Source organism: Mustela nigripes, chromosome 8, assembly GCF_022355385.1.
Source record: "Mustela nigripes isolate SB6536 chromosome 8, MUSNIG.SB6536, whole genome shotgun sequence".
Lineage (NCBI taxonomy): Eukaryota > Metazoa > Chordata > Mammalia > Carnivora > Mustelidae > Mustela > Mustela nigripes.
This window is the reverse complement of record NC_081564.1, coordinates 51,595,896-51,608,358: the sequence shown is the minus strand read 5'-3', so window position 1 is coordinate 51,608,358 and position 12,463 is coordinate 51,595,896. Positions and strand designations below refer to the sequence as shown.

Here is a 12,463-nt window from a genome sequence, read left to right as displayed (position 1 = left end):
ATGGGTGCGGGGTGTTGTGTTCAGTGATTTGTAAGGGGAGCTCCAGGGAGACGAAAGTACACTGCCATGACTAGGACTCTAGGGGGCTGGCACGGAGGCAGATGCATTGGAGGTCGAGTGAAGAAGTGCACGTACGGAGAGCCACATGTGTGTGATGGCCCTGATGCACTGCCCCTGTGGTGGACTCGAGCTGCTTCATCATGGAAGCCAAGATAAGTTGGAGGTTCCTGCTGGATGGCTGGGCCCTGGGGGTTGTTCTCCTGGGGATGAGGCAGAGATCATTCTCATCCATGTGCTGTTGGTGCTTGGGCAGGTGTGGAAGATTATACAGGGCACTGGGGCACTCCTGCCAAGTATCACGTCGTGTCTGCAAAGTGTCCCACCTGAGAGCATTTGAGCAGTGTAGAGAGAAGCCCGGCAAGCCGCAGGGAGGCATGGGGGTCCTTCTGCCGGTCCAGTGGGGACGGGGTCAGTAAATCAGCTTGGTAGGCCCCTAACTCGGGAAGCAGCCTTTCCTGAGCCTGGTAACATGCCTAGCAATTACAGTGGCCCCCATATGAGCTCTGATTTCTGCCTATTGTATAAAAATAGTTGATTATTGGGTTGGAAGTGGTGAGGGGTGGGGGATTGTCTATGGAAGCAGGATGGTCAGCACCTCATGCCCAGTGATCCATCCCAGTTTTCCCCAGGAGGAGGGGAGCTTCATCTGGGCTTGTCCGCTCCCAGTGAACCTGAGCTGTAGTAGCTGTGATGGGTGGATGGGCCTGGAGCCAAGCCGAGGAGACCCAAGTGAGGAGAGGCGGAGCTGCTTTCCCCTTATCCCTGTTGGACCCTGGAGGCCAGTGGCAGTGGTCTCTTCCGGGAGTCTCTTCCCTTGTTTGTCTTCATCTCCTGTGTGGGTAGTTCAGTTCCTTTGGGAGTGCTGTCGCTGTGCTGACAAGTCCGGTGTCCCCTAGGATGTCCCTAGTAAAAAAGGGCTTCACTACCTTGGGTGGTTTTTTTGTTTGCTGTTTTTTGTATAAATTGTGAATTTGGGGGTCTTTGGCCAAATGGCGAGGGCAGGCATCTTAAGTGCTATAAGCAACAGCTCGGAGCTGGTTCAAAAGACCTGTGAGAGCCAACTGGCACCCTTCTCCCCCTCCCCATGGGCAGATTTTTCTAGAAAACCTTAGCATTTCTGTCTTGTTTAGTTACTTGCCTCTTCCGTTTCACACTGGTGGTTGGATGTTCTGGTCAGACAGACAGTAACGGGGAACACCTGGGATGGAGGCGGCCTCTTCCCTGACCCATGTGCTGCGACCTCCCGTTCTGGGTTATCCCAGCCAACCCCCTAGGTGGTCGGGGCTTACCCCCACCAGCACAACAAGAGCTGATGTGTCCCAGGCCTCAAGAGCGTAGTAGCAGCTTTACGGAGGCATGTCGATAATTCCACACTTCTGCCTTGGGCCATGTGAGCAGGGGTCCTGCAATCGTCTCTTGGTTTTTCAGCCTCCTCTGGGCACTTGGGAGTTGCTGCTACCATGTTTTCAGGGCCCCTGCTTTCAGTGAGAATTCGTTTTGCTGTACCAGGCCAGGGCCGGGGCTCCTGATATCCCCTGTAGCTGGGGGATCATTTGTGACAACAGCAAGGAATGTGGCAGTCTTGGCCACCCGGAGCGCCATGCTGCCCCCCTAGAACCACCTCTGCCGTGGGACCTGGCCGGCTTGCCAAGCTCGGCACCCCAGTCCCAACCAGCAACATGGTAGGCACAGCAGCCAGCCTCCCCCTGTGTCCCTCCTCTAAGGGCACTCTCCTTGCTCCTGGGACCTCACCCACGTCCCCTCTCCCTGCCCGGGGAAAGGAAGCCGAGCCCTGGTGTTCATGGTTATCAGCTCACCTTGGCCGGGTGCTGGGACTTCGGCAGGCGAGTATTGCCAGCTTCCTCCAGACCTGCTGCCTCGCCGGTACTCGTACCTCAGCTGGGGCCTGCTGGCAGTCATCTTTGCAGGCAGTCTGACTTTGACAGCAGCCACAGTTTGGGGTGGGGAATCTGTGGCCATGTCTGACCGCCGCAGTGGACAGCGGTGCCTGGCCATGCCACAGACTGCCAGCAGGCCTGGCTCCCTCCCTGGGAGACTGAGCCTGCCAGAGGGCGTTAGGAAGCTGTTGGCAGCTCTGGGGCATTGTGCGGGGCTGCAAGCCACACGCACTGTCTCATCATTGCCAGTTGTACTGAGAAACAGGACTGGTGTGCTGAATTAAGGACACCCAGGGTGACTTGCTGCCACCTGGGATTGGCAGGTAGCTCCCTCAGCATCCACGCTCCCACTTGGGGGAAGTGAAACTCAAACCCATGGGGTCCTTTCTACTGAACTTAGAGTTTCATATAACCCCATAAAGGAAGTAGAGTCACAAGAGTTAATCGCTTACAGCTTCCAAACGCCAGGGAGTGCAGTGAGCTGGGAGAAGGACAGGCCTCTGTCAGGTGGAGTGAGCAGGAGACGGGGCAGGGAGCCAGCACCTGTCACTTTCAGGGTGCTTGGGGCAGAGGTCGCTTAACTTTTTTTGTGGGCTTCATTCTACGTGATTATTTAAAAAGGTGCGGTGGGAAAAGCAAAGGAGGAGTTGACGGCAGGAATCCTAAAGTCCCGTCCTTACCTAAATGCTGGGCCTCTGGGTGGGTGTGAGAAGGGTTATCATACCTTGAAATGCCTTAGCAGCAACTCCGCAAAACAGAGTTTGTTGGTCTCATCACACGTCACCCCATCGCATTAAGTGTGCGTTTCTTCTTGCCCCTCTCTCTCTGGTCCCATTTTCAGTGTTCCCCGTGGTGGCAGTCCTGTCTTGGAGGCCTGTCCTCTACCCGCCACCCCCCTCCCCCACAAATAGTAACACTGTGACCGCTGGCATCGGCGTCGTGCCACTGGGTCGTCTTCGGCCATCAGCCAGTAAGAGATCAGGATTTCAGAGCCGAGAGCTGTAAGCACACGGGAAGGCTGCCAAGGGACTCTGAGGAATGTGCATGGTGGGGTAGTTGGAGGGGAGGTGAACTCGGGGTGCCTGGAGCATTAGAGAGGAAAACAGCGGCCCCCGCAGGCCCTGCCCACGGAGAAGAGAGATAGACAGCTCGCTTCCTAATTTGCCAGCACACGCGTGTTTGAGATGAGAACTACACGGAATGAGACTGGAGAGAGCTGCTGACCATGCTGATGATGGCCGCTGGGTCAGGCCCTGTCAAGCTGGAGCACCGACAAAGAAATCAGTGTCACCCCCATCAAGAATCCCCCAAGCTTCGGGGACTTCTGTGAACTGTCTGTAATTTAGCTTAATGACTATCATTTTAGCCGTCACGCACACCACTAAGTGCATCTGATTTATCTGTGTGAGTTTTATTTGGTTATGGTGGTAGATCCCGTGTTTGTCCGCGGAGTCTGTACGTGGGCTCATCAGTCCCACGTCATGACCTGCTCTTTCTCTGCAAGTTCATAGGTTGCTCTTTCCTTCAGGTGACTCTTGTCACACGAAAGGCTGGGTGATTGGTTGTAAAAGACCACAGACATTGTCAGGAGAACTGGCAGACGTGAGAAGATGGTACATTTTTTCCCAGCTTACCCTCTGAACTGTAGACATTATATTTTAGAATACTTGTCCCTTTGGCCTGCCTCGGTGCTCCGTGGAAGCTGCTGGTCTTCCTTCCTACTTAGGAGGAGGGAGGGATGGGAAGGGCAGGGCTCGCTCCAGGAGGAGCTGAGGGTTGTATACGTGGAATCAGGGCCACGCAGGCTCAGAGGACTTGAAGTGGGAAACCTCATTTGTTGGTATGTATTTCATGAGATGAAGAGTGAGTCAGAACTTAGTTCTGTAAGGTCTTAGTCTTAGTCTAGTTCTGTAAGTTCTTCGTCTTTTTGATTGGGTTAACAGGTGGATGGATGGAATGGCTTTCCATCCAAGAGTCATTCCTATATCAGTGGTATACAGCGGAGAAGCTACTAGTAAAAACACCTCTGGGAATATGTTTGTTAATTCAGAGAGCGAATGCCTAGTAGGCCAGGAACATCGTAAAAGCCTGTGGTTTTCCACTTTTGCCTATCAAGGGGATACTGCGTAGGTACTAAGAATATAAATTCATTGAGTTCTGTTTGCAAATTCTCTCAAGAAGTGTGAGTGAAGTAGAGGAGAGTGACAGCAGCTGGTGTATATTGAGTGCATGCTTTGTGGCCAACATGCCGCTTGATCCTTCACGTGCACTATTTTGTCTAGTGGATGCTGCCACATGGAGAGACAGGTGTCACCATCTACTTTTACAGAGAGGGCAGCTGAGGCACAGAGAAGTTCCATAGTGTCCCTAGTGCACAGAAGGTAGGATTCGGCAGCTCCCTGCCAATCTAACTTCTTTATTAACCCCCTTATGCACTGTGCTCTCATGCTGCCTATGTTGGTTATGTTGAAACTAAAAGTCCTTTTAAGAGACTTGAACACATTTTAACATTACAATAATAAGCTAATTTGTAATGACATGCAAACATTTCCGAAAGAATAGTAAAATATTCACTGTAGTACTCAGAGCAAAAAAATTGAACAATTTGATTTATCTTCAGCTTATTTACCAAAGACGGTGGAGTGGTCGTATCAGGTATCATCCGGATGAGAACCGAAAGGGGGTGGGACTAACAGTTACGTGGTGATAACAGGAGTGTGCTGGACTGTCCTGGCAGCCAAGTCACGCCGTCACTCTACTGACTGTTGTCTGTCTTGCTCCATATTAAAACAGTTCTTCACGTGTTTGACCTTCTAGGGGGATTCCTCAATGTCAATGTAAGTGAAATCAGTTTTGATGAAATTCATCAACTCTTCTCCAAGGATTTAGATATTGAGCCAGGAGGTCACTGGAGGCCTAAAGACTGTAAACCCAGATGGAAGGTGAGGTAAATTTTTTCCTAAGTAATGTCATTGTTCCTATGCGTCTGAGTGAGGAAAAGTGCGTTTGATTCAGGATATACAGTGAAATACATTTGTCTCTTGAAAATTTAAGACCTCAGAAGTTTTGCATTTAATGTATAGGTGTTCACAGTTCAGGTACGATCTAGCAGCGTTCTTTGTGAAGACTCTGACCAGACCTGCGTGTTAACAAAATACATGCTCGTGTGCCTCTCGTGGAGATCCTGCTAATAAATGCCTCACTTGAGATTGGCTTGGAAAACCGCTTTTTTCCCCCATTTTCCTGTTTCCTTCTCTGCCTCCTGCTGCTATCCCTAATGATTCCTGTCACCTGCAGGCATAGCCCCACCAAGTCCTGAACCGGGATGTCCAGGTGGCTCTCTCGTCGGGGTTCCTCAGAGTCCCGGAACCTTGACGGGGCGGCTCAGAGGTCCCTGTGGGGCGCAGTAAGGAGAACTTCGGTATTTCAGAAGGCAGAGCACAAGCTTTTTTATCTTTTTGACATGTCAGAGTTTTAATTAATGTTTTGTTTGAAAAACTATAAGGGAGTAGGTCTGCCTCTGCTGCTTAAAATAAATTGAAAACCATGATTTAAATCAGAGTTGCTCACAGTACTGTGAAATTGGCTAGTTGGGTGCATATTCCGGTAAGGCGGTTATGTTTGAGTAGGAAGTAGCATTCACATAATTCAAGTTAAAACTACATATGATTAAATCATACGTCCTATCCTCAAGGATTGTGATATAGCCTTAATTTGGAAAGAGTTTTCAATTCCTCTTTTCGGCACTAGTATTTTACTAAAATAGATGTCTTTTTGTACACAAAATCACTGCTGAGAAGGAGAATTTAGATAAAAGCCCTCTGACTTAATTGGCCTTGAACTCTTTGTGTTTGGGGAAGTGTGTTATTTATACCTGCATCCTTAACGCAGAGTATGTTGTCTTGTCTAAGGTAAGCCCTAAACCTGGTTTTGTTGAATTGAGGTTATGAGATAAATAAATGTCTTGAGACAAATTATTAAATACAGGTTTGGTTGTTGGTTTTTTTGTTTGTTTTGTTTGTTTGTTTTGGGGGTTGTTTTTTTTTGTTTTTTTTTGTTTTTTTTTTTTGCCTCAAACAAGTTGTAAAGCTGCTTACATGGATTCCAGCTCAAATTTTGGCAGATCATTTATTTTAAAGTTTTCTGGTCAGATTCCATTAATAAATGAATCTTCATATTTCACGACTGACTTTTTTCACACTTGTAGGTAAAATAGGGTCCAATTTACACAATTCTACTTTTAAAAAATGTCCCAGGCATTTTTTCTTACTTGGGTGATGAGTGTGTATATTGAATGCAAATGAGAGAAAAAAGCACAATTAATCACAGCGGCTGTGGGGTAGTGTGGAGTTGGTCCTCAGACGTATCAGTGTGGGGTACAGCATGCTGCACCGGTGTGCATGGTATGATACGGTAAAATAATTTGGGATTGAAAAATTAAGTATTCTTGTTCTTTTTTCATTGGTCTGTATCAGACACTGGATTTTAAATTTTATGGTTTGTTTTCTTCTCATTTTCTGGGAGAAAGGTATATCACGCACAGAAGTAGTTCCTGTTTTAAAGATTTTAGTAGATGGTAAACTCCATGTGAGTGACCAGGTAACAATATTGGAAGTGGAGTTCCTAGGAGTAAGCTAACTCAAGGATCTAAAAATAAGCTTATTTTATTAAGGAACTGTACGGTAATGGCTGCTCTTATTTCAACTTGACACAAACCCTTCTCAGAAGAGTTTCTAGTTCTGAGCTATGCAGCTAAAGGTAGGAGACGAAATTTGGACGTCATTCAGAGGTGACTTGAATTTGCCATATTTAACTAATTAAGTAAGGACTATCCTTGTCCGTTCTCTGCCCCCGACTTGTTTACACTTTCCTAACGTCCCATTCCAATCTTAGAACAGAGCTGAGAGGGAGAAAAAGAATTACTAGATTTATGTTACACATGGGCTACCAACATGATTCTTAATATTTGAGGTTTTTTTTTTTCTTAAAAAAAAAAAACAACTAAGGGATTGATGGCCTATTAATTGGAACTGAGATCTTCCAAATCTAATGATCTCAGCAGTTCTCAGGTGTTGCTGAACACTGGAGGTTCAAGTGGAAAATTCAGCACATGTTGGAGGCCTTATGGAGGAAGGCAAGCTTATTTTGAAGGGGGTGGGTAGAAGGCAAAGATGGCAATGCTTTTCTGAACATTCAAAGTAAAGTTTTCACCTGTGGCTTTGCCTTTCCATTTGGGGGTCAGTGGGAGGTCTGAGCCACTTCTGTCTAAAACCTAAAGGACCGGGCAGTGCTCGTTGCATGTGTCTGTTCAGAGGCACAGGGTTCTGTTTCTCGTCTCTGATGGCTCAGAGATGAGTCTTAGACACCTCCTGTGCAGAAGAACCACCCAGGTAAAAATGATGATTCTTGAACATAGTGCTCAGACATTCTGATGCTCTTGGTGGGAAGGGACAAGAACCTTTTTTATCAAGTGCCTCCTGTTGAGAAGCTCCTGTGAACACTGGAAGTGGGAAGGTTGAGAAAGAGGGAGCTGGAACACTGTGGAGAATGAGAGCTCAGCGGCTTCCGCTGTGTTCCATCCTAGGCAGTGGGAGACTAGGGAGCCCTCGCTGGGGGCAGGCGTGGAGCCGGGTCACCCAGGGACACCGTAGCTGCTGGTGTGCTCAAAGTTTGAAAGTAGGACACATACTTGGTGGGAAATAGCATGTAGTAAACACTTTTCTTGCTGATCTTCTCATGGTCAGAATAAGAGAAAATAAACGAGAAAAATAGGTGCATAAATTCAGTAAGATTAGGAGTCTAAAGTGAGCGCAAACTGAATGGGATAATTTTGCTTGAATAAGAGGTGGTGCAGATAGATTCATGAAGGTGAAGTGTTATTTTGCAGAAGATAATAACCAGATGTTGTGTGTTTCCACTGGAAATACATCAACAGGAGAGTAGCTCAAACAGCAACTTAGGGTACCCGCCAAAAATGCCCTGAAACAGAGGTTATTAAATCTTGAAATAGATTATTGCAGAACACTGAGATCTTCATTTTTAGGCGATAAATTGTAAACTTTTTAAGAATGTCATTCCACAGCCAGAAGAAGGGACATACCAAATGAATTTCTAAGATATGATTTAGCTTTGTTTTAATAAAAGCTTTACTTTAGGCAAAATATTCAAAATATTTGATAGTTGTCTCATTAAAAAATGGACATTTATTTGCTATTAAGAGAACAGTTTAGCTTATTTTGAATTTGCCGAGACACTGGTAATTTCATTTCCCATATTATCAGTTTCTTTATAAGATTAAGAAAGAAAAACAGCTCTTGATATTTTAAATCCTTCATTGAACAAAGGACTGTATTATGGCCTATGACTTTGTTTATTCTTAGATGTTAAACTCATCACTCAGTGTAATTGCATTTAATTAACATGGACTCAGCAGCCATTTAATAGCTTCTTTCCTTAAATATCCATAATTCTCCTTAACTGCTTTTATAGCCCATTTATATTATGTCCTAGGCAGCTAACTTGTGGCCAAATTCAGGTTGAGGAAGGGCAAGCTTGATGCTTATTTCTGCAGAAGTTATCACGCTGTTCACTTCAGATAAGGCTAGTGGTAGGAGTCTTTCTTGCCATCTGACTCCTTCCTCTCCTTTGACTTTTCGTAGCAGTTCACTCTCCTAAGAGTGAACCTAGGGGTCCCTACTAGGTTTGGGAGTTATACTGATTTGGGAATAGTGTGGCTGCACCAGCAATGGACAGTGACTCCCACCAGCAGGTTCCCAGTCACGGGGCGGGGGGGTGGATTGAAGGGACTCTTGGATGTGGGGTAGGTTTGCTCCAGCAGCCTTGTGGTCCTCAGTTCAAGAGGTGCCTTATGAGAAAGCCAAATGGGAATGGGATCTAAAGTGGGCCGGCAGAGGCACGAGAGCCTCTTGAGCTCCTACCACATACTGAATGTAAGACAGTGTGAACATGAAGACAGCAGCATTGTAGCGGTCATCGTGCCTTCCTGCATTAAGGGAAAATTAGTGGTGGTGTTTCTAGTTTAGATGTTCTTAGTTTTGCTAAACTGTCTTTTTGGGCTTTTTAAAAGAAAACTAATGTTTAGAAAACATTTGAGTTTTTCAAGAGCAAAATCTAAATTGTAGGGCAACTTAGCTTATATGACAAAGTTTGGATCCAGGAAATAGGGGATTTGAATAAGTGATGATTGATAATATTCATTTATTCTTATTTTATATGAACACATTTTATGTAGATGTTGTTTTTTAGTCTTGATTTTCAGAGTCCCAATACATTTTTTTTCTATTAGAAGATACATTGATTTACTGAGAAACCATTTAATTTCCATATATACATTTTTTTCTTTTGTCCTTTAGATTATGTAAGAAACACATTTTTTTGGCTGCTTAAAAAAGATAAATTTCTCTCTTTTCTGCTGTTTACATTACTTTTTTTGTTAAGCTTCACTTTAAACCCAGTATTATCCTATCACTGAAATAAATACAACATGTATCAAAAATTCAGTTGTGCATTTTGATTAAATGAAAGATATTAATATAATTATGATACTTCTATGATATATCCTTTATATTTCTCAAAATAACTGTAGGCCAGGTAGGTAACTTGTAGGATAGTAGATATTCAATTGGGATCTCTTAATTTCAGTTTAAAAACCATGAATTTATTATTTATGATCTACTTTAAAATCTAGAAGTTACTCTTGACATTTCCTTCCCCAACTCCTTCTATCCCATCCATAAACCAGTCCTGTTAATTTACTTCTTAAATGGTTCAAAATTCATGTACCTCTCCTCTCCTCCACTCTCCCCTTAGTTATAGCTACCATTGCCTCTTGTATTGACTTGTATTGTAATTGTGTTAATGTCCTCACCAGCAACCTGAATCTATTTTGGGCTTTTTCCAGTCTACTCTCCATGGGAGTGTTTGCCATCCCCAAATGGGATTTTATCACTTTTAATGAATCTTTCCAAGATTTCCCATGGTGTTGTTAGAATAAAGACGCAATCTAAGAAGTGGCCTTCAGAGCCCACTTATACCTCCCCAGGTTCACAAGACCCTAAGTGGCACAAAGGCAAGGGCCATGTCTGTGTTTTCTCACTGTTGGATCTCTGGTGAGAAAATCCATAAAGGTACGACTTTAAAACCTTCAGAAATTTTTTAAGGATCAGTTTTTATCTTTACCTCCAGGGCTTGCTGTTCTGTTTATTTATATATGTGACTATTTTGTTTTTAAAGGTGGCAGTTCTCATTCCTTTCCGTAATCGCCATGAACATCTTCCGATTTTTTTCTTGCATCTGATTCCAATGCTCCAGAAGCAGAGGCTGGAATTTGCCTTTTATGTCATTGAACAGGTGAGAATGTTACTCTTTTTCTTTCAATTTTTAAAAAAATTTTAAAAATTTTATTATTATTTTTTTTAGAGCGTGTGTGTAAGTGGTAGGGGAGGGGGAGAGAGAGAGGGAGAGAAAGACTCTGAAGTGGGCTCCATGCTCAGTGCAGAGCCCGATGTGGGGCTTGATCTCACAACCCTGAGATCATGACCTGAGCTGAAATCAAGAACTGGACACTTAACCGACTGAGCCACACAGTGTCCCAGGTGATAATATTTTTCAAAATGGTACCTAAGTGTACTGGACCTTAATAAATTCTTAGATATGGTGGGATTTAAAAATGTTTAGCTTAGAGTCAATCTTTAGTTTCATATTTGGGTAAATTCTTATTTGGGATTGAGTATGTTACATATGCCACATTTATTAATCCATTTATCAGTTGATGTGCTCCTGTTGTTTTTAATCATGTCTTACCTATTAAAATGAGACTTTTTAAAAATTTAAAAAATTTTTTAATAAACATATAATGTATTTTTAGTCCCAGGGGTACAGGTCTGTGATTCTCCAGGTTTACACACTTCACAACACTCACCAGAAACATTTTTTAAATTAGTCTTCATATTATCAGCTAATTTTTTTTTCTATAAATCTTTTTCATATCTCAGTATTCCATACGTTAGAATTTCTTCAGTCTTATTTGCACCCTTTGAGGATATTTACCATACTTTTAGTTTTTTCCACCTCTGTCATTACCTAGTTTTATACTTAAAGTTGTCTTCGATTTCTTCCCTCATCTTTCCCCATCCCCACCTCCCAAGCACGAGGCACTTGCTGAATTTTATCAGTGATTTCTAGGTAGCATTTCTAGAAGGTGCACTCCATTTATGTTTCAAATATATTGCAATTTGGGTACTTTTGTTTTTGACCTTGATAACCTCATTTTATCCTGATATTCCTTCTTTTTCCTCACGCTAAACCTGACTAAAAACGGATTTCCTTACTTATCAGTAGACAGAAAGTGACCTAGCTTATATTATTAAATGCTCCTTTGTTGTGTTGTGTTTTTTTTTCGTAAAACACATTCAAATTATGTTTCTAAGATTATTATTTATAGTATGCTTTCCCAGCTCCTTTGTGGCTTATTCTAGATCTCCTCTTAGCTTTTTGCCTGTATTTCCCCCCCTAGAAATACTTGGTGTTTATGCTAACTTACACTTCTCTGTATATAAATCACCTTTTTAAGGTGATTTGTTCCCATGCAGTGATGCATATAGTGTATGTGTACTTTTTAATGTGAAAACCTATACTATGAAAATGGATTTTTTTTAATCTGATAACAAATCAAAACTTTTAACTTCTTTCATGATAGCCATAGTTAAAAAACCTCTAGGTCAGTTTTACCAACTGCTAGTTTCCTTTTTTGAAATTTCAGTCTCCTAATGTGTAGGGAGGTGAGATGTGTGTGTCTGTGTTTTTGCAGTCCTCCTCTCTACCAGCTGAGCTATGGAAGAGGGCACTGTGTTTGTGCTTTTAAAGGTATATTCTTCTGAGAGTCCAGCACCGCTGAATTATTTTGTGTAGGTGATGAAGCAACCTTTACAAACCAGCTAAGATCCATATTTTATCAACCACTTAAGTCTAAATCTCAGCCTTGATCAGTATTAATTCAGCCCATGTATCTGATGGTGGGTGGTTTTGAGGTAGTAACATTTTTACCACATATGAAAAAAAAAGAATGATTCTTCTGCTGGACTGGTGCCCAGAAGAGCCAAGCAATTGAAGTACAGTTTAGAAGTCCTAGTGAAATAGGGAACAGTGCACATACATTTACCACTTCTCTTTTTCAAATTCCTAAAACGAGAGTGAAAGAAAAAAACTTAAAAAAAAAAAAAGTTTTAAACCAGAAGGACAAAAGAGTCGGTCGTTGAGAGATTGCAACTCATTTCTGGACGTCAGGAAGCAGATGGGGCACTCACAGCTCCTGTAATAGAGCAGAGGATGTTCAAACCCACATGCTTGTGGAGGGTGATGGTGACAAGTGTTGAGTCAGTTTGCTGGACAAAGTCCTGCGGATCCCGGCAGTTGAAAGATGTCACAGGTAGACTGAATTACAGGGCTAAAGTAACAGGGTTGTTTAAAAGTTTGATTGCAAAACA

At 43.4% G+C, this 12,463-nt stretch overlaps 1 protein-coding gene across 1 annotated transcript in view; it reads left to right on the top strand.

Annotated features, from left to right (window-relative positions):
- The window catches only part of B4GALT6 (beta-1,4-galactosyltransferase 6), a 66,057-nt gene that overhangs the window by 41,202 nt on the left and 12,392 nt on the right, over positions 1–12,463 (top strand). Inside the window, exons 4-5 of the mRNA XM_059409404.1 lie at positions 4,776–4,900; positions 10,212–10,328. Coding sequence (XP_059265387.1) covers positions 4,776–4,900; positions 10,212–10,328 — 242 coding nt within the window. The remainder of the gene's footprint in view (positions 1–4,775; positions 4,901–10,211; positions 10,329–12,463) is intronic.